At 47.8% G+C, this 24,153-nt stretch overlaps 1 protein-coding gene across 1 annotated transcript in view; it reads right to left on the reverse strand.

Annotated features, from left to right (window-relative positions):
• KCNQ3 (potassium voltage-gated channel subfamily Q member 3) overlaps positions 1-24,153 on the reverse strand; it is a gene marked incomplete at its 5' end in the record, with an annotated part of 321,492 nt that overhangs the window by 12,252 nt on the left and 285,087 nt on the right. Inside the window, 5 exons of the mRNA XM_040494601.1 lie at positions 156-254; positions 3,025-3,156; positions 5,428-5,530; positions 6,407-6,609; positions 22,038-22,064. Coding sequence (XP_040350535.1) covers positions 156-254; positions 3,025-3,156; positions 5,428-5,530; positions 6,407-6,609; positions 22,038-22,064 — 564 coding nt within the window. The remainder of the gene's footprint in view (positions 1-155; positions 255-3,024; positions 3,157-5,427; positions 5,531-6,406; positions 6,610-22,037; positions 22,065-24,153) is intronic.

Consider the following 24,153-nt stretch of genomic DNA (forward strand, 5'->3'; position numbering starts at 1 on the left):
ACAAATGGCCACAAGCCGGACAAAAGAGGCTTCAAGCTCTTTTCTTCACTTTCCTGAGGGGAATGGCCACCCCACCCAACCACGAAGGGAGCGAGCTGAGATTTGGGGACGGGGATGGGCCACGCCTCTGGTCAGTCCACGTCTCCGCGCCCCACCTGGGAGATTGCTGGGATGGGTAGGTGAACGCTGCCCCTCTCTGAGACTTCTTGTGTTTTGGGGTAGACGGAGGTCCAGGGGTGAAAATCATGTCTATTCTGGAAGAGACACACAAGGAGGGGATTACATTACAAAGAGCATTACAGGTAAAGACAGGAGAACAACTGCTTCTATTCTCTCTTTAGTCAGGCAAGGTTTGAAATATACAAGAGAAAGGAAAGGGGGGGGTAGGGGAAGAGGGAGAAAGCGGGAGCGAAGGAGAGAGAGAATTTTTAATTTCCGTATATTATTACTATTATTATTATTATTTGGTCCAGCGATATGAGGGTATCTCCCCATCCCAGGGGAGACAGGCAGCTCGACCACAGAGAGAGGGTGAGGGTCACATCCTGTTAGCTCCTATAGGAAACGTGTGCTACAAGCCTGCCTGGTCTTCCAGGTCTTTCATTCTTTCCTCAAACATCTGACTAGCGAGTTTTCTTGACAAACCCTAGGCTTCGTGTTCAGCCGTGCACATCTCTCTGCTGTCCTGCAGGCTTCCTGGCCATTGGAGGGACAGATTCACACCCGCCCTGCACCTCACTTACATTTCTGCGTGAGGCACCGGCTCCCTATCCATTTCACTCTGAACACAAATGGAGACAAATGCCCCCACTGCCCTGTGGGACTGGGACGGGTGTGGGAGCGACCTCGAAGGCTCATCACAGGCCCAGGACCACAAAGGCCACGCCCTCCTCAGCTGACACCACCAGGTACTCAATCGCCCTTCTTTTCTCTCTGGTCACATATCAGCATGGCTGGGGATATGCAGTTGGCTACCCAGGTGGTCAACCTCCAGCCATGACTCTTTGGAATACTTGTGCCTAATAAATACTGAAAGCAACAGCAGTGTGAAGGTCTACACTGCGTGTGTTAAGATGGGCCGATATTTCTGGGGCTCCTGGGTGGCTCAGTCGGTTAAGCGACCCACTTTGGCTCAGGTCATGATCCCATGGTCCTTGAGTTCGAGCCCTACACTGGGCTCTCTGCTGACAGCTCAGAGCCTGTTTCGTATCCTCTGTTTCCCTCTCTCTTTACCCCTCCCATGCTCTCTCTCTCTCTCTCTCTCTCTCAAAAATAAATAAACATTAAAAGAAAATAAAAAGACGGGCCAGTATTTTGATCTGGTGTTGTCCTAGACGTCAGGCTCCCTCCATCTCTCAGGGAGCCATATTTGCAGAAATAGCAGCATGTTAGGCTCAGAACTCATTCGCAAATCTATTCGTGAAGCAGGCATTGAGCACTGACTGTGTGCCCGCCACTATGCTAGGAAGTCACGGTCAACGTCCCAGGTATGGATTAAGCAAGGTCACAGATAAGCGTTCCTCCAACCCAACATCATCGTTAACTTCCAACTCATTCAATCTGATGGTCCTGTTAATTCTGCAGGACACTACGGCAGAGAAACATTATTCAGATGAGAAACCCAAGGTGCCAGCAGGACTGGACTTGTGTCCACTGGAAATCTTACAAAGGTCAGGGAGCGAGCCTCCCACAGGGCTTTGGTTTCATGATGTCAGTTCTATGTCTTGACATCATATTGTCCTTCAGTTTTTTAAAACGGTTTTCACTAAATTCTATCCTGAAATCATTATTACACTATATTTTAACTAACTTGGATTTAAATAAAATTAAAAAATTAAAATAAAATAAAATAAACAATGTACGTGAATATTGACTGAAGTTGTAAAAAATATTAACATATTATTGTTACTGTAACATCTACGTTAAATAGCATTAGGAAACACACACAAATAAAATGGTTTTTCTTATTAAAAGAATATTTTTACAATTCATTAAAGATTTGATAAATTTCAAAACCGGAAAAAAAATCACATATGGACTCTTTCTCTCGGTACAGCCACTGTAATCCTTTGGTGGAAGACGTAGTCCTTTTCTGTAGGTTCCCTATTGGGAGTACATGTATATATTTCTGAGTAAATGTATGGGCATGTGTTTTTGTAATCATATTGTATGTATATATTATTAGTGTCATAAGATCGATGCAGAGAATATATATCAACATAAGCATTTGTATATACTTAAGCATATGTATATATGTCCGACTAGTATTCGTAATCGTATTGTGCATATATATACTCAAAGAGGACATAAGTTTTTAATCTCGTCCTATACATTTTCTAAATGTCATTTGATGGTTGCATAACTTTTTAATGAGAGCAGACACCATTTTTTTCTTAATTGGTACTTATATAATTGGGGAAGTGGAGTGTGGTGTGTCAAACAGAACAGGAGTTGTGTAGCCAGTTGGATCTCGTGTGACTTCCAGCTCTGCCACTGATTAATCTTGGGTAACTCCATTGCCCTTTGAGCTTTGGTTCTGTCATCAGTAAAAGGACACCCACAATGCAATACCTTATGAGGTTACAAAGGATTAGGCACATAGGTGTAGGTGCTATTTGGGCATTGATGTGTTTCCATATTTTCACTATTAGAAATAACACTCAAACATTTTCAATATAGTGAAAAATTTGTATTTAGAATTGGGCAAATTGATATCATCTCAATCTTGTTGGCAACATCCAAAGTATAACAGTCAGGGGCTAGCCAGACATATGCCTTCTCTCCACCAGGACCGATTGGGGTGTTGACCTTGGCTAAGGTCAATGTCACAGAGCTTCTTCACGGCCTGTTTGGTGCTTGTCGGCCTTGACGTACACCGTGCTTGATGAATGTTTTTGTTCTTAAACTTTCTCCCCGGCATTCTAGATCATTTCTGAGGGCCTTTCACCCTAAGGTCTAGGCTCATCTGGCTTTGACTCTTTAGTGGTCAAGAGAGCATCATTCCTCCAGATGCCACTGTCTTACCTTGTCTGAAGGTACTTGATCCTGGAAAGCATGTCGAGATGTCCTGCAGAATACTGCTCAATCACATCCTTCACGTCGTAAGGCCTCAAAGTCTCCTTGAATTTTTTTTTATAGAGACGGAATTGTAGAATTCTGCAAGGTGAGGTAGAGACATTTGTGCTTCATGAGTAGAGACAGAAGGAAACTATAATTCAAGTCTAACAAACTCAGGGGCAAGGAGAGAAAAGAACCAAAGAGAAAATGACTTGATGGTGGGAAGTTCCAACTCATGGTCCCGGTTCCCTTCAAACCACCCAGAATGAGGCTGACTAGTGCCTCTGGTCTTCATGATTACCTCCCTTCAGTCATCTGAATAACAATAAAATCATAGTAATAATAAGAGCTAACATTTACTGGGCATGCACTATAGGGCAGACACTGAGCTAAGTATGTTACGAACCATCTGCGAATAGATCAACTCGTAGATGGTGCGGCTGTGGTCCAGAGAGCTCCAGCATCCTCCCAGGGCCATCTGGCTAATAATGTCAGAGCTGTTCTCAAACCGAGGTTTGTATGCTGACAAGTGTCATGCTCTTAATCACTGTGACACACTGCCTTCTATTTGAGGACAGCTGACAAATTTCTTCCTCAACAGCCTCTTTAATTATTTGGCTTGTGAGCACCTAGAAAAGAGGAACTAGCTTCTGTTCTCAGGTTTTCTCAGTAAAGTGGGGCACCTGAAACTCATAGATGCCAAACCCTCATCTCTATAATCCTGGGAACCAATAAAAGCACCCCAGATGGCTAATGTTCCTTGAAAACCCCATCACGGGGTCAACCCCCACCGAGCACGGCTTCCGTTAGCACCCCTAATTGTAGGCCGGGGCTGGGAAACACGGCCTACCCCAGGCCCCCGCTCCTCCTACTTGCGCAGATCTCTTTCCGCAGGGCCTTCAGAGTTCCTTGTTTGTTATAGTCCACGGCAGCCTCTCAACACTATTTTGGCGTATTGATTCTGCCATCCAGTGTACGTGCCGTCCTTTCCAACTGGGTGTCATTTGATAAGCCTGCCCTTTACACAGCTCGGTCAGCAGGGGATGGCTCGAAGGCCAAATCTGCCCTACTGCCTGTGTTTGAAAGTAACGTTATATTGGGACACAGCCACCTCCATTCACATATGTATGGTAAATGGCTGCATCTGTGTTACAAAGTCAGAGCTGAGTACTTGCAACAGGGTCAGACCTGTGACCCACAAAGTCTAAAATATTTACTATCTTCCTCTTTTAAAAAAAAAAAAACATTAATGTTTATTTATTTTTGAGAGAGAGAGAGAGAGAGCGTCAGAGGGGCAGGGAGAGAGGGAGACACAGAATCCAAAGCAGGCTCCAAGCTCTGAGCCGTCAGCACAGAGCCCGACGCGGGGCTCGAACCCGCGAACCGTGAGATCATGACCTGAGCTGAAGTCGGACACTCAACTGACTGAGCCAGCCAGGCACCCCACTATCTTCCTCTTTACAGAAAAAGTTGGCCAATGCCTGAACTAAGGCATCGATAAAAATTCTAAAATGAACAGGGTAGAAGCCAGACCGTGGACCATTCCAGCAGAGACCTCTCTCCTGGTTGACACAGATTCATTCACTGGTTTTCTTTGAATAAGACCATTCAACCAGTTATGAATCTAGGTAGCTGTGCTTTTGTCCAGTTGTATTTCTGTCACATTGCACATGGGGTGTCATGAGATGAGAGGTCAACGGCTTTGCCGAGGTTCACATATTGTGACACTATTGTGCTTCCCTGATCTACTGGGCTAGGACTCTGGCTGAAAATTTCCCAACTAATTCTTGGAGAATCCAACTTAGTTTCTAGAATTCACAGCCACCATTGTAGACTGTTTGTAAGCCCATATGCTGATCAAAGTTTTCCGTAAGTAAGCATTTTTTTTTTTTAAATTTTCTTCTGGAATTCTGAAGCAAAACAAAAACTGGCCAGGGTAGATTATAGTCTTGTCTGATACACACACACACACACACACACACACACACACACACACACAAATCCTATAACTGACTATTTTGTTGAAAATATTAATGAAGACAGATAAGAAAAGCTATTTTGGGTAAGAAGCCTATAAAGGAAGAAAACTCCATGTCAACATGCCCTTCCCCCTCTCCTAGACCTGGCCAAAGCCAGACAAAAAGCATGACAATTAGAAATACCGTCAGGAGCCTGAGCAAGAGTTACCCAGGATGCCTTGCTGCTGTAGAGATCATTTTTCTTCCAGCAGCATCTCCCTTGGAGTACTGACATACTCTTGGACCTGATTCAGGAGTTACTCAAGTTCCCACACACCTTCCCAAAGCCAGTATCCTGTGGGAATTGAACTGGGGCCTGGGGAGGCCCACTGTGGGGAGGAAGGGGCCTCACCTGACGGCTCGGATGGCGGCCTTCAGGGTGGGGATCATCTCTTCGATGAGGAAGTCATTCCCGTAGGCCCTGTCTTCTGCCATGGGATCACCTGTCCCAGCATCTGGGAGGGAGACACACATATCAACCAGCAGGCCACGGCGCTTAGAAAGGCTTGGGGACCCCATTCAGTCAGAGCCTTCTAAGCTCAACTGCCAGAGTCCTTGCCCCCACTTTGTGAAACCACGTGGTGTTCTCCAGTTGTGATGCCATTCAGGCCTTCGTGGCATCTCCTATGCTCCAGACAGGAGTCAGAGATGCCCGCGTTCAGGACTGTTGACTGGGGAGAAGGCCAGGAAGGCAGTGACGTGAGTTCTGTGGCCCTGAGTGACTTCTCAGAAGCAGTAGAGGGCATCCTCATGGGGGTTACGATCAGACACACCTGAGTCCAGATTCAGTCACTACCCTTGAGACCTTGTGGGGTCACTTTCTGAGCACTGCTTATCCTCCCTTGTCATAAGCACAAGGGACACACGGAGGTATTGTTCCCACTGCCACCTACTGGGCTCGTTTCTATTACCTCTTCCCACCCCTTGGGGTGCTGAGGCCCCTGGGTCTCCAGATCACTCTGCACCTGGCCCCCTATGTCCTTCAAATTGACCTCCATGGCAATGCACCTCAATGTGGCTACGCTTTGAAACTATGGCAATAAGCCCCAAGGCTCCCTGGAGGGGTCTGTGCAGACGAATGTGGGGATCCTGGCACAGAGAATAGCTACCTTGGGACCCCCCTGCTCCCTGAAGTGTGGGGATGTATTACAGGCGCCCCCAGCCCAGCGGACATGAATGGGATAAAGCAAGAACTTGGTTCAGGAAGGGTGGAGACGGGCTACTCTGCAGACTGGACAGTATTCAACCGGGGAGGGAGGGAGGTGAGGAAGGGGCGGGCATGGCAAAGGGAGAAGTGGAGGAGACAGAGTGAGGGAGAAGACAGGCCTCACCTTCAGAGCTCTGCCAGAAAGCGTAGGCTTTCATGCGGAAGGCGGTGCGGAAGCGTTCTTTATTGTTTAAGCCAACAGGCTTTGGTTCTTTAGGAGGACTTTCTTCTATGGCATCTACATTCAGAGGGGTAAATAGCTTTCCTTTAGTATTGCTACCACGAGGATTAGAAAGGCGAACCCGATCCAAGAGACCCAGCTTTTGGCTACAAAATAAGCAAAAGTGAACAATTTTCCTCCTTGAGTGCAGGCTTTCGTAATCACCCGGCCCTCTCCATAAAGACTCACACATTGACCTCCACGTGTGATGGGGGAGGCGTGCCCTCAGGGCTCGATCTGCCTTAGCAGCTCAGGGTGGCACAGGGCTTGGCAATTTATAAGCCATGACACCTTGGGCACGTTTCTTAACCTCTCTGCACTTCCCTTTCCTCCTATGCTTAGGTGGAGCTCAAATGACATACGGGACATCAAGTGCCTGGCTCCCAGCAGCGGGTACCCGAGCCTCATGCCTTCCCCTGTCCCGTCATCTCTGCCTCCATAACTTCCTCCACTCCATGGTGCCCAGGTAGCAACTTTCACAGAAAAAGCCTTTCAAATGCTCCTCGAACAGTATAAACGACACGAATTACAGGAAGCAGGCACCCTAACCCGGTGGCCACAGACGCCCCCCAAGGATGGGACTTGGGAGGCGAAGCGGTCCCTAAGCTTGGATGGGGGAAAACACTGTATCTTTACTCACTGAAATCAGCATATCTTTCAATTACGAATGTAGGCAATAAACCCCAGTACTATCCTCAGTGCCCCGGTCTCAACCTGTGTCTTCCACAACAGAAATCACAGAGCATTTGCTATCCGGTTCTCTCCAGGGACTGCTGTGCTCATAGTGTTTCAGAATTATGTCGGTATTCAAGCGGCCCCAGGTCTCATCATTAAATCCATCACCGAGAAACACAGACACGACTGCATCTCGGATGTGCACGTATTTTGACAGTTGTCAGTATAATCAGTGTCTTTTGTAACCGTATGCATTTCATTTATGAATTCAAGATGGGTATTCTGAGAAGGGGTCCCTGGACTTCCTCATACTGCCCAAAGTGTTCTTGGTTCCGACCGACCAAGCAAGTGATTAATAAGTCCAACATAAAAAGCCCTTGTGCAAAAGCCAGCAGTGCCTGACTTGCATCCAACTTCACCCCTTGCCATCCAGGTGACCTTGGGCAAACCCGTGCCCTTTCAGAGCCTCAGTTACCTCATCTTTATTATTTTTTTTAAGTGTATTTATTTACTTTGAGAGAGAGAACATGCACACAAGCTGTGGAGGGGCAGAGAGAGAAAGGGAGAGACAGAGAGAGAATCCCTTGCAGGATTCTGTGCTGTCAGCACAGAGCCAGACGCGGGGCTTGAACTCACGAACCCTGAGATCATGACCTGAGTTGAAACCAAGAGTCAGACGCTTAACCGACTGAGCCTCCCAGGTGCCCCAGTTACCTCATCTTTAAAATGGGGACGACCACTCCCTGCTTCCCCCGGTTGCTATGAGACGATGTTTGTCAAGGATGTGGCACAGAGCTTGGCACGCAGTAGGTGACCTGTAAGTATTAATTTCTTCACTCTATTTCTCTACCTCCACCCCTCACCCTAGCGGGCATGAGGACAAAGGCCTTCTTTGCAGGACACCTACCAGAGAAAAGCCATCCTACAAGTTTTCGCACATCAATACACTCCACTCGGTGGCTTCCCCTCATTACCCTACACAGGGCTTGGCACACAGTAGGTGCACCGCGTACTTGTGGCATACATGGTGAGTGAGTGAATATGGGTTTTTGGAGAAGGCTCTGCATTGGCCTGAGCTGATTTAGTATTTCTAAGGAGTCGGGTTATGACAGCCCCGTGCTTCCTGCCAGGAGCTGCTGGTGTCTCTGCGGCTTGATGCAGTGGGAGAGGTCAAGGGCGCGAGGGCCGCGGAGGAGGGCGGGACACTCCCCCTGCCCAGCAGGTGCCCCGCACTCTCTGGGCACCAGGTCCTCAATGGTAAGCGGGCCTAACAACACCTGCTGCATAGAGGCCTGGGGAGCATTACACGTGGTAACATCCATAATGCTTCCTGCCTCCAGCCTGGCGTAGAGAAGGCATGAGGATGCGTTTGGTTAACAAACACACAGAGGAGCATACGGATGGGCGGTACGGCCCCCTCTGGATGGTTCTCTCTCACCCAGCGTTGTTACCTTAATAGTCTGACCGGGGTAGATTCAGGGGAACTCTAGGACACAGATGGCTTTATCCTCCCTGAGTCAAAGACAAAATTTTCGGAGTGGCTCTCCAGACCAGTTCTAGATGAATGACCTATAGGACAGGGCCTGTGGGCTAAAAATACTGGATGAGACAGAAAGTTGGCTGAACAGACAGAAGGCTTTCCAACCCAGGAGCTCAGGAAACGGGGGACGTCAGGACAGTCTCTTCTCAGGTCTGCTTCTCCTTGTCTGCTGCCTACTGACCGTGTCTCACTATCCCGCCAAGCAGATCCGTCCTCCCATCTGCACCGAGCCTCCTGCCCGGCCCTGAGTCCCCACAGCATGCCTAGGTGCGCCCACCTCCTCCAGCTGCTATGAGCCCTGCCTCCTGGGAGCCCCTCTTTGCCGGCTACTTTTAGAACGGCCTGAGCATCATCCGTCTTCCCTTGGAAATCAGGTACTCCCCACGTGGTCCAACGACACACTGCAGTGTGTCTAACACTGTGTCTAACACACCGTGTGCAGACCATGTGTTTCCACGTCGGCCCCCCCCAGCCCCCGGAACGTGTAGTCCCCGTAAAGCAAAGACCCGGCCTGGTCATCTTTGAGCCCACGCCCTGCCCTTCCTGTTCAGGGTAGCCGTGAAAATCACGGTCTTTGGGACCATTCCAGTCCGCCTGGAAAGGTCCTGAAACACGTGACCTGAGACACACAAGTCATGGTCTCGGGCCCCAGCTCCTCCCACGCACAGTGACGATGGCCCTCGTTGCGAGGGGCCGCGTGAGGGTTACGTGAGGGGCTGCATGGAAAGTGCTTAGCCGACTTCTGGAATGAGGATTGGAGAAGCCTTCAGCAAATGCTGGCTGTCACCATTATCTCGGTAAATAATTCTCTTCCCTCAGAAGCCATAGAAGGCTAAAGGATGGATAAAACTTCCTGAGCCACAAAATAATCGTGTGTGTGTGTGTGTGTGTGTGTGTGTGTGTTTAATGAACTGAGACAAGTTCTCGGGGTTTATATATTATTTTACAGTGCTTCCTAATGCCAGTCTCACACACTCGTCATTATCACTGAATTTGACCTCTGCAGGAGATAAGTATATGAGGAGCTTAATTCCAGATCGGCTAAGCAAGTCAAAAGTAATGGCAGCCAGGGGGTCCTGGCTCGAAATCTCAGCAGAAACGCCTGAGTGTTAGAAAGTTAATGAGAGGACCCTCTTGGTTCTATCTATGTAGGGATTTAGGATTTGCCCGTTTGACGTTTCAATGCTTCATTGTAACCTCTCACAGTCTGAGTTGCTTTGGCGATGTTTACTTAACACGCCATGGCCACAGAGGACAGTTTACTAGAGAGAGATTCCCACAGCGTTCGGAACCCAGAGGCATCAGGCACAATTCAGGAACCTCAGCTCTGATTTACTCCCAGCCATCACACCCAAGAGGCTTACAGAATTCTGCCTCCAGCAAAGTGGGTGATCAGCTTACTTCTTAATTGCGTTGCCTGGGATCCGAGACCCCAAAGGATAATCAGATGCAAGGCAAAGTCTGCTGCTGAAACTCAAACCCATCTCTGCCCTTCTCCGTATGGATTTCTAGCACATAATTCAGGCCTTGTGCTTGGAGGGTCCTAGAGGTCTCCCAAGAAAAGCCTCCCTTGGGACTGACATCAGGTTTTCTTGGATAGCTGGGGCCCCTGATTTATCAAGTGCAGACAATTTTTAAATATGAATTAAACTGGAAATGGGGGCGCCTGGGTGGCGCAGTCGGTTAAGCGTCCGACTTCAGCCAGGTCACGATCTCGCGGTCCGTGAGTTCGAGCCCCGCGTCGGGCTCTGGGCTGATGGCTCAGAGCCTGGAGCCTGCTTCCGATTCTGTGTCTCCCTCTCTCTCTGCCCCTCCCCCGTTCATGCTCTGTCTCTCTCTGTCCCAATAAATAAATAAATGTTGAAAAAAAATAAAAAAAAAAATAAACTGGAAATGGATGTACCGGGGACAGGAAAGTAAAATCAAAGATTAAACTCTGCCCTGGCAGCAGCCATTGCCCTGGGCTCCTGCCTCAGGTTATCCCATGCCATGGCCTGTACCCAGGAAAACCTTCATCCCTTCTTTTATCTAAATGATAAAAGAAAAGTCAGATTTTTCCTCTGAAACTTGACCCAAACATCAGCCCTAAGGCTGGCTTGCCCTCTTGGTCCAAATACCTATCCATTCACCCACCGTCCCTCCCTCCCTCCCTCCCTTCCTTGTTTAAAGTTTATTTACTTATTTTGAGAGAGAACACACAAGCTAGGGAGGAGCAGAGACAGAGAGAATCCCAAGCAGATTCTACACTGCCAGCACATAGCCTGATGTGGGGCTTGAACCCACAAACTACGAGATCATGACCTGAGCCAAAATCAAGAGTCAGGCGCTGAAATGACTGAACCCCCCCAGCCCCCCCCCCCCCCCCCCATTCACTATAGCTTTTTATGGGCTTTTCTCAACCATGGCACTTGGCCACCATAGTGAAATCTTTGACTTACTAGGGACTCTCTCCCCAAAGCAGTGGTTCTCAACCAGGGACAATTTTGCCCCCCAGTGGACATCTGGCAATATCTGGAGTCATGTTTGATTGACATAACTTGGGGAATGCTCTTGGCTTCAGGCGAGTTAAGGCCAGAGAAGCTGCTAGACATCCTACACACACACAGGGCAGCCCCTGATGATGAAGAGTTATCCCACCCAAAATGCCCACGTTATTGACACTGAGAAACTAAAAGGTAAGCTATTTGTCTGCAACCCACAGTTTGGTCAATTATCCAGCATCTAACATGGAACCTTGCACATTGTAAGCACTGAAAGCATTATCATGATATCGAACGAATGAAGGAATACAACATTTGATCTTCTGTTAATCAAATGCATCCAATCTCAGCTGAGAGAGGGAGTACTGTGTGGTGGAAAGAGTGGACTTTGGCATAAGAGACCTGTGTTCAAACCTTTGCTTTGTAGTTAATATTTCAACTTTGGTCAAGTCGTTAGCTCTTACTGGTTTACTTTTTCCATCTGTCAAATAGAGCTAATGTTATTTATTTATTCAATGAGAATGCAGTCTACACCTGTAAGTGCTAGGCTCTTGGTAACTTGCTGAGAATACAGTGGTAACTGAAACAGACATAGTTTCCGGCCTCCAGTGAGCTTATGATGAAGTCAGGAAAACACACAATAAGCAAATGATGCATACATTGCTAGAAATCTGACCAGGAAACAGAGAGGGCAGTAATGGAGTGTAACAGGAAGTCAGCTTAGGTGGAGTGGTCAGAGAAGGCCTTTTGGGTGGATGGGAAGACCAGTTAAGTAGCTGGTCCCTGGAGTTTGGGATTAAATGATGGTGGCCCGGATGGTGAAGCTGAGACCTGATGGGTGAGAAGAGGCCAGGCCTCAAAGAAAAGGGATGAGCACTCCCTGGGCAGAAGAATCACATACAGGTGCAAGGGGCACGAGCACTGGGATTGTGTAGCGGAAGGGAGGCACATGATCAGAACATCGTGAGGCACAGAGCGGCATGAGATCAGAGGCCAGATCGGCAGGGATTCTAGAAGTAGGATTCAGAATTAAGGATGGAAAATAGAAATTTCTTTTTGATTTTAAGGGCACTTGAAGGCCATCAAGAGTTTTGAGGAGAGTATATCGGCTCTGCATTTTTTCAAATGTTTATTCTGTTTATCTTTGAGGTGTGTGGGGGGGTCACATGCATATGAGCAGTGGAGGGGGACACAGAATCCCAAGCAGACTCTGTGCTATTAGACGTGGGGCTCAAACTCACAAACTGTGAGATCATGACCTGAGCCTAAACTAAGAGTCGGATGCTTAACCGATCAAGCCACCCAGGTGCCCCTCAGTTTTGCATTTAAAAAAGAACACCCATGTTCACAGCAGTGCTATTCACAATAGCCAGAGGTAGAAACAACCCAAAAGTCCATCAAGGAATGAAGAGATAAACAAAATGTGGTATATCCACATAATGGAATATTATTCAGTCTTGAAAAGGAAGGAAATTTGGACACATGCTGCAATTCATGTTGAAAATATTAAGTAAAGTGAAATAAGCAAGTGACAAAAAGATAAACACTATATGATCCCGCTTGTTGACTCTAGAGGAGTCAAAGTCACAGAGACAGAAAGTAGAATGGTGGTGGCCAGGGGCCGGGAGGAGCGGAAAATGGGGAGTTGTTTTCAATGGATGTTTTTAATTCCCCACCCTCCTCATGTCACCTTCGTTGGGCATGTGTGTCCTGGAAAAGCTAATACAATTTCAATTAAAAAAAAAAAAAACCAAGAGAAAAACAAAAGTTGAGTTTGGGATGTGTCAGGAAGGAAGGCATCCTGTCAAACAAACACTTACAGACCTTGCCTTTCTTATCTGAAGCTACAATCCCTAAAATGGTTTCTGGGACACAGAAACGTCTTAAAAAATAGTCGTTGAAAAAGAGGATGGAGTCTACGGCCATACCACCCTGAACGCGCACGATCTCGTCTGATCTCAGAAGCTAAGCAGGGTTGGGCCTGGTTAGTACTTGGATGGAAGGGAGAAAAAGAGGACAGATGGGGGCGCCTGGGTGGCTCAGCTGATTGAGTGTCTGACTCTTGATTTCAGCTCAGGTCATGATCTCATCATGGGGCAGAGCCCTGAGTCAGGCTCTGTGCTGACAGCCGGAAGCCTGCTTGGGATTCTCTCTCTGCCCCTCTTCTGCACTCTCTCTGTCTCTCAAAAGAAATAAAGAAATAAACGTTAAAAAAAGAGGATAGATGGATGGGTGATGAATGAATGGATGGTGAACAAACCAGGAGTAGAGTCACTGCAGCTAAGAGAAGAGTCTTCTGGAAGAAGCGGTCAATCAGTCTCATGTGATTTGTTGTGAAAGCCCCATGAGCACAGACTGAGTGACCAGCACAGAGCAGCCCATCCCACCTACAGGGGTTAAAGCCCTAATTTTTCCCCTTCTCTCCTTCATTCTTTCACTTTCCATCTCTCCAGATGGAAAGGGTGGGGGCCTTACACAAGCTATGCAGCCTGCTTTCAGAAGGTTCCTTTAGCACCATGGTCTGTCCCAAGAAAGACAGAGAAGACAAAGAGGTAAAAAAATAAACAAAAAACACCTGTCACCATCCATGGGCCAAACCTTTGAGGCTTTGGTGTCCTATTTTTTTCTCTCTGAGAAAAGACCATGGATGAACGTTGCTATCTCAGCTTTGTTTCTTTAAATAGTAGATCTTAACTAGGGATTAGACAACGATGAAGGTGGAGTGGCATTAGGGGCTGAGGCGTGACATGGCCTCCATTGCATCAACACTGAGGAAGACAATGGCAATCTCTCTAGGCTCTCACACCATTCATAGTAGAGCTGGGAGAACCAAGTAACTCATATACTTTGTGACTAGCTACAAAGTAAGTTTCCCTGTAGAGAAATGAAGACTCACTTATTTATGCCTTTTGTGAATTTTCCTTGGGACATCTGCATGCCCGTCTTCTTTACAGAGTTGGCATTCCTGGGGATTTCTCATATAGAAATAGATGGCCTGTGGAAAGATCATAGGCCTAGGGACCCAATGCTTGTTAGCCTGAAGGATGAAGGCATGAAGGACGGAAGGGACAAAATTAAGGTCTTAATCCCTCTCCTAGCCTGGTGAAAAGGCACTAGCCCTTGACAGATGAAAGCAAAGTGCCTCTGTGGATCCTTTCCTGATCTCCTGCTATAGGTAGAACTCTGAGCTCTCTTCCTTTGTTGTTCTCTCTATCCTTGTGTCTGTAACATTCCCATAGCAGCACCCTCAACACTACACTGCTCCTCTTTGGTTGAAACCTCTGCCTCCCCACTAGACAATGAGTTCCAATTTTCTGGGAATCTTCAGGGCCTAACATGAAGCAGGGCTGTTAAAGAACCGAAGGGAGGAAGGAAGGACAGAGGGTAAGAGGGAGGAGAAAAGTATTGCAGGGCTAGGATTCAAACCTATATTGATGTGCCTCCTATACCAGACCTGAACGATGTGGAAAAGAATGCAGACACAGAAACCTAGAAGTGGGGATGCCAATCAGGAAAATAATAGTGATAACAATAAAAGCAAACCCTATGTAGTACTCATCATGGGTAAGACTCTCTTCTAAGCATTGAATTCTCACAATAGTGCTAGGAGGTAGGTACTCTCACCATAACTATTATATAGATGGGGAAACTGAGGCAGAGAGGTTTGGCAATGTGTCCAAGATAATGTACTCAAGATTCTTAAAAATGACCCATAACTCACAGTGTCCATCACACCAAAATAACATGGGTCCAATTCTGCTGCCATGGCCACAGACTCATAGCATACAGGACCTGAAGTGGCTTAGGGATCCCCTATTCCAACCTCTTCCTTCTAGTGATGAGGCAGCCTAGGCCAGGTGACTGGGGACTTCTGTCTAGGTTGAGAAAGAATGGGGACAGATAAAGCAGGGAGGAGGAGGCAAGATCGTGACCGGGTTGGCTGTTGGGCTATAGCAACAGCTTCACGACTTGGAAATAACACTGTTGTGTTCGTCTAGTTCTCTCTCATCTGGAGAGGTTTGCAAAGTTAGCTGGGCCAATGGCCTACTTGGAGTCCTCTGATCCAGTGAATCTGGGAAAATCTATGAGCACGATTCGGGGACATTTACAGCTGGTACTCGGAGGACACACAGACTCACACACTGATGTGAGGTCTCTCTGTTGCTCATCTAAAAGAATTGCTTTCTCCATGTATCCAAATCTCATGTATGAGTAACATGCCAATTGGCCAGCACTCATCTCTAGTGAGCATTTGCTATGTACTGGGCCACAGGTACCATTCCAACCAGCCCATGAGGCTGTTCCTATTATTATCCCCACTTCACAGATAAGGACATGAGGACATGAGAGGCTGCTTGAGTTGCTCAAGATCACACAGCTAGTAAGTAGGGCAGCCAGGCATTGAGGTCTGATGGTCTAATTCTGGAGTCTGTTCCCAGCTCCTGTTGCTATGACTACCTCCTAATTCCACCAACTGATTATTTTTAGTCCCTGGTTAAAGAGGAGAGGACCACAGATCAGGAGGGAGCCAGGTAGACACAGGATCCAATTCTATTTGTGCGATTTGGGCTGGGATTTGTGTAAGTTGTTTCACCTTGCTGAGGCTTTGTGTCTTCATCTGTGTAGGGGATATTGGACTCTAACTCTCATAAATGTCCCTCTCAAAATCATGCATCCTGGATCTGCTCAGACAGCTTCCTACCTTGTATGCAAGCAAATTGTGTTTGCCTTTGGCAAGTGTGAAAGGCTGAAGTGTGTTCCCCAAAAGATATGCCCAAGCCCTGACCTGATAGCTATAATGTGACCTTATTTGGAAACAGTCTTTTTGGATGTAATCAAGTTGAGATGTACTCATACTGGAGTAGGGTGAGCTCTTAATCCAACAATTTGTGTCTTTACAAGAGAAAGGAATGGGAGGTTTGGGTGCAGAGAGACACAGATGCACACAGAGAGAAGAAGGCCACGTGGAAATGGAGGCAGAAAATGGAGTGTTGGGTCCGCAAGGGTAAGGAAGGCCAAGGATTACTAGCAACCACGAGAAGCTAGGAAGAGGCAAGGAGAGGTTCTTCTCCCACAGCCACTGGAGGAATATGGCTCTTGATTCCTTGATTTCTTGACATCTTGATTTTGGACGTCCAGGCTCCAGAACAGTGAGAGGATAAATTTCTATTGATTTAAGTCGCTCAGTTTGTGGTCATTTGTTATGGAATCCTCAGGAAAAGGCAGCAAAAACGAGGGCACAGTAGGTGCATGAGGACTGTTTTTAGTCTAATAACCAAGCCAGAGAGCTGCAACACATTTTTGTGTGCTACGGAATGATGCGCTCATAGGTAGACAGGGGCTACAATGAAGGGTAGGGAGGACCATCTTTTTTGCATACTTTAGCAGAGCCATAAATATGGAATGTCCACACAATTAGAAGAATTGAGAAGAAATCTCTGGTCCTCTACCAGCTTTTCCCCATGGAAAGAGGCAAATTATCTGATTATGGGGTGTGTGAAATAACCATTGACTCATCTTCTTGATTGGGTGAGCTTCTGTATTGAAGGTCAGTTCTGTATTCAAGGTCATACATGGTCTCTCTCTGGTTGTCAGTGCTCCATGGGGTCAGACAAGCAATGGCCCCAGGTGTCTGGCTGGGAGAATGTCTGTTCTGTGTGGCTGGTCCTAAGGTCAAACGTAGTGGGAAGTGTTAGGACATTCACTCTTGCTCCCAGAGCCAATCCTGCTTTGCCCAGCAAATGTGGCCTATATTTTGATCTGTTTTGGATTCCTATTTCCCAATTAGCTCATAATTCAGAGACACTCCCCCACATTCCAAAAAGAAAACTGAGACTAAGCCCTCAGGGCATGTTGGGGATCACTCTGGGGTTAAACGAAATTGGTCCAAGTCTTACTCTGCAGCCTGGGACCAGTGTTTCAGGGGCTGCACAGCGGGACAAAATATTAATAGCTATGGAATTGTGTCCAAGACTCTTATTTTGCTCTCGGTAACAATTTTCCCATCAGTAAAATTAGGGGATTGGATTCACTGATCTCTAAATTCCTGCGTACCTTTAACAGTCTTCGATTCTAGGGCGTGGAAAGAGATTTATTGCCCACATCATCTGTCACCCTGTGAGATCAATTTCATGGGGCCAACGTCACAGGGAGGAAGTAACGTGTGAAATATACCTCCTCTCATGGCAGGAACTCCAGCCACAGAGAGCCAAGGAAGAGTAGAAGAAAACAAAACAAGCCAAAGGGGACACCCGCGGTGACTGAGTACAGTTACCTAACTGTTCCCAATGACTTGAAACTACCAGCCGAGTGGCTGGGTCCACACATCACGGAGCCAGATGAACCAGACCCAGTTTTGTTCCTGCTACCGTCTAGCTGCAGGACCGTGTGCAAATCACTTGCCTCTCTGAACCTCAGGTTTCTCATCCATAAAAAAAGAGATTCAAAATAGTTATCTTCCCTATCAGGGCAGCTATGAGGGCTAGATGTTCTGAGAACTTTACCTGGCAAGCAGTAAGCCCTCTTCATAAATTCTTGTGATTGTATTTAAATTCTCTGACTCAAAGGATGATCCTCTGCTAAATGTGAGAGCTCTGCAATGGGAAGGATATAACAAGATAGGAGATAAAGAAGATGGCTCGGATGAACATCCTCCCTCTCCAAAGATGGCTACAGAAGAGCCGAGTCCCGGACGCCGCTGTTCAGATTGAATTGTTTGAAAATACAAAGTAAACAGTACGGCTCAAGCAAGCAGTTGCTGTCAACACAGTTACCTGTTTTGAAAATTCACAAAAACACGATTTTCTATGAGACAAATGCCTCTAATTATCGGCTCTGCTGCATGTCTACTGAATAGTTGCAATTGATGTTTAAAGCGATGTTCCTACCATAAACTACCAGTCTTTTCTGGAATCATCCATAGAATAAATGAGCCTCAGTATGGTCTTTTGTTGATGTTCTTTAATGCAGTATTATTTTTAGGCACTTGAAAATTTTCAGGTGGAATTTATGCCTGACATGGGCAGCTTCGTATTTGTCTGCTTTGTGTTTCGTCCCCGATACGCTGGGGAAAAGGACACTGTTCTGCTGGGGTACTGATTCCTGCCAACTTCAAGCAAGTGACTCTACTCTGAGCTGTCAATCATAGCATCTTGAACCCACACTAACAGGTGGATACAGGACCCAGAGTTTGGCCAGCAGTAGCCTCTTTCTCTCCGGGTCATACAGATTGTCCGAGGCATGAGTATGTGACCCAGACTGGGCCAATCTAAGTGCTTCCCTGGGGTTTCTCAAACTGGAGTTGAGTGAAGGACAGATACAGAAGGAGGGAAAAATAGGTGGTCAGGGGGCTGCTTGCATCCGCATCGTCATCAGTATGCAGAAGGGCAACAAGAGAGTGAGACCAGAAAGGAGAAGTGGGGATGAGAGAGGAAAAGAGAAATTCCAGACTTCCATTCCTTGTTTCCTGGGGATCTCACCCTCTTCGTTGGGTGACTATGTGAGCCATTTCATTTCCCTCTTAGTCCAACGCAGTTTCGACTGTGTCTATGACACTTGTAGAATAAGAGTTTGTCCATCCATCCATCCATCCACCCATTCACCCACCCACTTTTTTCAGTGCGTTAATATCTCTTGAAAGCTAACCATGTCTCAGGCTGTGTTCCAGGCATTGTTTTAGGTGCCAGAGATAATGCAGTGAACAAAACAGAGCCCAACCCCTTGGAGGCATTTTATCTAGTACAGAAGGCAAACGAGAAACAAATACATAGTATATTAGATAATCATCAATGCTAACAACGATAATGAAGTAGGATTAAGGGCATAGAGACTGATGGGGTGTGGGTAGAGGGTCAAAGAGGGGCTCTCTCAGGAGGTGACATTAGACAGAGTCCCAACTGAAGTGAAGGACTGAGCTATATGAAAAGATGAGATAGGAGATCCTGGCCAAGAGGGAACAAATGCCAAGTTCATGTGTCTGTGAGACTCACTGAGCTCACGCTCTACCCCTGGGTACAGGAGGGCATGGCAATCCAATGTGCCGCAGTGGGCCGCAGCCTGATACGATCTGGTCCAGTCACACAGACCGACCCTCCAAATCCCCACCTTGGCTACTTCTGTGCTTGGCTAAGGTGCTAGTTAACTAAATGCCTGAGCTCAGTCTCTACACAAGTAAAATGATGGTACAAAACTCCCTTCATTAAGTCATTTATTTATTCATTCAGCAAATATACTTCAGGCTCCGTGTTAGCTCATGGTCTAGAGAGGACGAGAGATCTAGTTTTGACTAAATACAAAACAAAAGGTTTCATAGGGAAATTCTGAGCCCTACCTGGGGCACCATGAGTGGTACAAAGGGGTGAGGGGGTGTGTGTGTCAGCTGCCTCTTTTTTTATAAGAATTAATTAAGACAACCTAGGAAAAGTGCTCAGCTCCTCATAAGCCCACAATAGAAGCTGGTTCTCTTCCTTCTGATTAGCCTCAGAATCACAGATCCCGAGAAGCATAAAATGATCCAAGCCAACCTCCCAGCCATTGTAGGAAGTCAGTGGGACCAAGGTTCCTCAAACAAGTCTGCACGAATCAAAGCAGTCAACGTGGCCCCGTCCTCAGCACTAGAGAAGCTCATCTCTGTGTCGACGCTCTGAGGTGTCTGTCGGGGGACAGGCTTAGTGAGCAACCATGGGCTTGAGCTCTTTCCATTAAGTTGACGAACTTCCTTTTTCTTACCCCAATGCAGAACCGAGATATGTTAAGTCACAGAGAACAGAACACTTACATCAGCCCAACAAATAAACAGAAGTGTGGACCACCCATGCTTGGAGGGGACAAGGAGATGAACTCCAATCTGGTTTTGGCTATTTAAAAAGCAATGAGTAAGACTGAAACACCAGTTAGCCGGAAACTTGTTGAAGACGCCAACACAAAGGTGGAAAATGGCCATCAGCGAGCAAACGTCGCATGCACGTGTCCACTGCTGACCACTCTCTCACCCTGCTCCCTGCCCTCTGGGGTCAGGGAATTGATGTCTCCATCGACAGTTCACCTGTAACATCCTCTAGGTCTCACGCCCGGCCTCCCGGCTGTAATCACACCTGGTAGTTCACCTGTCAATCTGTCAGCCAACCCGTTTGCTGTGCAAACTCAAAATATTTGTGCCTGAGCCTGGACGAGGGGGACCGAGTGGCTTATGTAACTGACCTCGTTCTTCTTCCCCCGGGGAGGATGAGCCAGCAAACACCTGGGAACTCTCACCCTGAGAAATCGTGAAACACGTTTTCCTTCTGCATCCCTAACGGAGCTCTGGAGAGGCGCATGAACAGCTTGCTGAGACTCCAGACAGCCCCTTTCTGAGGACCGGGGCGGCATCCCTAGCAAAGCCTCAGAAGGCATCTACCCAGGCTCTCATGAAGCCGGAAGCGCATAATCCAATGCAATTTGGCTGAATCTTGTTCGGTCTGTATAGAAAAGGCTCTCAGGTGGATGTGGCAATTCACTTACAGCGTCAATGCCTGCATGATGCAGGATGCAAAACCCTGTTGGTCACGAGAGAAGGAGAGGACAAGTACCCCTCTGGCAGTCTTGAGACCCGCAATTTGGGGTGAGTCTGCCCTCTTCTACGAAGGGCGCCTCGGCTTCTACACATGTATCTGGGAGAAGATATCTGAGGTCTTCCCGCCTGCCTCTGTGACCTGCCGCAGCTGCTCTAGCAAATGTCCCCTGACGTGGTCATTGTCATTCATTCCTGCCCTCCTCTACCATCTCCCCCAACGTCCCTACAGTCCAAACCAGGTCCAGGCAAGAAACACTCCATCCTTTCGAAAACACGCACAAAAGAGCCAGGAAGTCATAGCTGTTCTGTATGTGATTTAACTGGTGTGTCTGTCACTGTTTCTCCCAAGAGGAATTATGTCTGGGATGGGGCCCCATCATGGACTCCATTCAAAAGGATTTGACTCAGCCTCCCAAAGGTCACTGTCTTCAAGTATTCCCCCTATCATGTGGCCCAGGGTCCTGTTACCCTCTCTACCTGAATTCTGTCAGTTCTAGAAGGACAGATGTTGAACTTAGTGTCCAGGAGACTGCAAGGCCTCACAAGTAGTTGCTCAACATAACAGATTAAATGACATCTGTATTTATAGTTATTTATATTTATAAATATATAACTTAACTGACGTTTGTGAGAGGTATCTTTTTTTCTTTACAGTCTCGAGCAGGGTCCATAGTGTCCCTGATATTGTGACATCTTCTTGACAGGGAGAGAGAAGGGAGGGGCACACAAGTGCTCATAATCCAGAAGCCCAACCTGCCTCTGCAGCAGTCTGTAGTGAGCATGGTTTACTGGGGATCATGAATTACAGTCTTGATTCACTTTTTGAGGAGCCGTCTGTGAACCCAAGAAGCAAATGAAGCAATATCTAATGGAAAGAATGTGGTCTTAATAGTCAGACCTGAGTCCGAATGTTGATCTTGCCTCTCAAGAGCTGCGTGACCCAAGAGGGATAACTCAAACTCTCTGAGCCTCAACCTCAACCCACAACCGGGGGTACCCGGGACTGTCTTACACTGTGGTTGTGAGGACGAAATGAGACAAACATAGGCGGGACTCCAGGCACAGAACTGTGTCTTGCTCACTAAGTGGCTGTGGCTGTGATCACAGCTGAGTTGTCCTTGAGTAAATTCACATGGAAACGGCAGAGGAATATGGTGGTCAGCGACGGCAGCGAGCCCCGAACTCTGCCTCATAACCGGCATGCTGCCCCGGGGCCCTCCGCCGTATTGAACCGGACCCTCTGTCCCGCCATGGTGGTGGGAAGAAGGCGATGCGTGATCAGAAACGTACCTGGCTGCAGCTTCCAGCTGTTCTTTCCTAGGAGGGGATGAGAAAGAAAAACATAAAGAGTGTAAATTACACGAACAGCCTCCCCTCTCCCCACAATGTGCCGGAAGCTTCCCTTTGACGAAGATGGCGGTGCTCAGTGGAGCTGTAGGACAAGACGGTGAACGCGCCTGGGACCCAGTGAAGGGGAACGGGTTTCCCCAGCCAGACCCCAGGCCCTGCCGCAAGGGTGTGGCTCTGCATTCTCGGGCCTCTTCCGGGCCGCTGTTCCTTTCCTCACCCAGTGCACGGCTGCTGAGCACTTCCTCTGGCCCAGGCCTTGTGCTGGGCTCAGGGGATTTGTGTAGCGGTGGGGACAGGCCAGGAAACCAGGAATTTCGTCACTCAGCAGCCACACACCCCATCGCTCTGTCACCACCACGCCATCATAGTCGACCTCACCACCATCATCGCTAATATTTATTGAGCAATAATTATTAGGCAGATACCATGTTAAGTTATTTTTATAGATCGACTCATTTAATCCTCAAAACAACTCTATGAGGGAAGTGGTATTATCGTTCCCATTTCCCTGCTGACAAAACTAAAGCACGGAGAGGTTAAGAAAGCTGTTCAAGGTCTTACAGTAGCAGAAGTAGGAAGGAGTAGGAAGTAGCAGACTCAGGCTTCCAACCCAGGGGAAGCCCACCGTCCTGACCACGAGGCCACGTGGGGTATGCACACATTCCAGACTCTGAGCCTTTGCCCAGGCTCTGCCCAGAACTGTATTGCTAATTCTTCAAATTCCAGCCAGAGGGGTCCCTCCTGGAGTTTCTTACCCAAAGCCCCAGGGTCTAGGCTGAATCTCTTTGCACACGGCACTGTGCTCTGATCACACTGTTTTATAATTGCCTGGTAGTCTGTGAGCTGCTTGGAGCAGGCCCTCTGTCATTTCTAGCCCTGCCATCTGAGCACCCAATACCCTGGCACATGGTAAATGCACAATAAATACTGAATGAATAAGTGGACTATGGGAGAAATGGGGAGAGAATACGAAGCATCATGGCAGAGAAGCAGAGGGACCAGCTGGGGGGTTTCCAGCTCAGGGTTCAGCTCCCAGGTGGAGTCCCAGGTGGCCTTGGGCAGGTCACTTCCTCTGGGCCCATCTCTCTGCCTGAAGCATGTGCACAGAAAGCGCTCTGCTTTTCTAGAATGCTCTGGATGTCTGACTCTGGAGGTGGGGAGAACATTGAGAGGAGAAGAAAAGGGTGGGGGTGGGTGGAGGCCAAGAGGTGCGCTGGGGTGCCATGGGGAGCAATGTTAAAGAGACAGAGCCCCCCACCCCCATTTCTTCCTCACTCTCCAAGACAAGGATTCCATGCCGTCTCTATCGTCACACTTCCCACCTCTGGCTTCCCTCCCAGGCTATGAATTTGACTCACTTCTCACTGAGAGAGAGCTTCCCCATGTCCCATCACCAGGTCAGCAGCCACATACACCTGGCCCTGCGCCCTGGGCTTTCCTTCTGAGCACACAGATGCAGGTTCACACTCCACTCGTGCCCATCCTCCACTCGTGCTTTAGAACCCACACCTCTGCCTGCTCTCTCCTCCAGTCCTTCTCCTTCCCTCCATATCCACATTGATCCCTCTCCATTAGACCCTTCCTGTCAAGGAAAATGCCCTGGCCCCACATTACTCTCCAGCTGTCATATGCACTTCCTGTCCCCACATGCTCATTTCATGTCACTCTTTATTCCCTGTGAGCTGGCTTCAAGGCTCCAACAACCCCCAAACGATAAACATCCAGGGGCCACTTCCCCGTTCGTGTCTCCATCAACCTTGCGACAGAATCAGCACAGTGGACCCCTTTCTGTTGCCGGTTACATCCCCAATGCCAAACACAATACTTGCACTTGAGAGAGGCTCAGTAAAGGCTTGGTGAATGAATGAATGAATGAATGAATGGGATAAAGAAATAAAAGATCTGTAACCACATTCCAGACAGGGTGTTTCAGCCCTGTGGTCACTAGCAGTGGCTTCCTATGGGTTCTTAGTGTCTTCGTTTCCTGCTGTAACACCAATACTTCCTTCCGGGCCAGATTCAACCAGAGGAGACTGAACACCTGCTGTAAACCAGG

Source organism: Herpailurus yagouaroundi, unplaced genomic scaffold (assembly GCF_014898765.1).
Source record: "Herpailurus yagouaroundi ecotype Mexico unplaced genomic scaffold, PumYag 186, whole genome shotgun sequence".
Classification (NCBI taxonomy): Eukaryota; Metazoa; Chordata; class Mammalia; order Carnivora; family Felidae; genus Herpailurus; species Herpailurus yagouaroundi.